Source organism: Silene latifolia, chromosome 7, assembly GCF_048544455.1.
Source record: "Silene latifolia isolate original U9 population chromosome 7, ASM4854445v1, whole genome shotgun sequence".
Classification (NCBI taxonomy): Eukaryota; Viridiplantae; Streptophyta; class Magnoliopsida; order Caryophyllales; family Caryophyllaceae; genus Silene; species Silene latifolia.
This window is the reverse complement of record NC_133532.1, coordinates 101,401,223-101,402,519: the sequence shown is the minus strand read 5'-3', so window position 1 is coordinate 101,402,519 and position 1,297 is coordinate 101,401,223. Positions and strand designations below refer to the sequence as shown.

At 47.9% G+C, this 1,297-nt stretch overlaps 1 protein-coding gene across 1 annotated transcript; it reads right to left on the bottom strand.

The window, feature by feature from the left end:
• Positions 1–359: 359 nt before the first annotated feature.
• LOC141590422 (uncharacterized) lies at positions 360–1,016 on the bottom strand. Its single transcript, XM_074411015.1, has one exon. The coding sequence runs from the start codon at positions 1,014–1,016 to the stop codon at positions 360–362; it is 657 nt and encodes a 218-aa protein (XP_074267116.1).
• Between the last annotated feature and the right edge of the window lie 281 nt (positions 1,017–1,297).

The following is a 1,297-nucleotide window of genomic DNA, read 5'->3' as shown; positions in this document are numbered from 1 at the left end:
AGTTGCCCCAATCAACACTGTCCTATCCGGGTGTTTTTCGTCGAGGTGTATCTGGTCCAGCTCCTCCGAGGGAGGCTCCTTGTATTCTGTCGAGGTGCCCCGGTCCTGTAATTGCTATGAGGGGAGCTTGGTTGTAGCCTTGAGGGATTGGGTATAACAGTTTTTGGATTCCTCTTGATCTCTTTTTATCGTAACCGTGCCCCATGGTGTTGGGAACTTGAGACACTGATGATATGTTGAAGGCACTGCCTTCATCTAATGCAGCCACGGTCTTCCTAGTATCACGTTGTAGGTGGTTGGACCTTCGATGACTAGGTATCTCACTAGTTTATTAACTCCTTCAATATACGTTGGGATGGTTATCTCACCCTCTTTGAATGCGCGGTCTCCCCACCGAATCCCACCAGGGGCACAGATATGTTTATCAGGTTTTCTTTATCGAAACCCATGGTTTTGAGGGTTTCGAGCATGATAAGGTTCACAGAGCTCCCTTTATCTACCAATGCTTTCCGTACGGTGCAATTGCCAATGGATAACGTTATAGTTAGGGCATCGTCATGCTGCTCTGCGCCGCTTTCCATGTCAGTTTCATCGAAATTTACCGGGGGTAAATTGCTCTGGCTTACTCTGTACGAAGTTTCTGGATGACCCCCTTTGCTCCCGGTGGCTTTCCTCTTGGCAGCAGAATATGTCAAACCTGCTAGCTTAGATCCGCCTGTTATCACGTTAATAATCTTCGTGCATATGGGTGGAGCAGAAGGAAGCACCTGATTTGCTGCTTCTCTTCTATCCTGCTTGTCCCCACGCGATAACAGGTGGTCCAAGTTTCCCTTGCGTACCTGGAACTTCACCTCTCTCCGCAACTTGTAGCAATCTTCTGTTCTGTGACCTATGTCCTGGTGCCATTCGCATCTTTTGCTGCTGTCTCTGTCGTCGTTGGGTCGGTCCTGAGTGGGAGGTTTCGGCCACCTTACCTGATCACCCAGGCTCCTCAGTGCTTTCAGCAGTCCTTCCATTCCGGTGTTGAATCCGTATTCAGATAGCTTAGGAGGATGCGGAGAATCGTCAATTTGCTGAGTTTGTTCTGCTATTCTGCTGACATTGGGTCTGTTTGCGGCTTAGCTCGACGTCTTTCTTTTAAGTGCGAATTTCACCTTGTCTTGTCGAAGTTTGCTATACCCTTTCTAGCCTGTATATCTTCTTCCAACCTTAACGCTGCAGTAGCTCTCTGCTGGACTTCCTCGAATCTCTCACAAGGATACACGTTAATTCTTTGTAGATGTTTGATTCCTTTGTA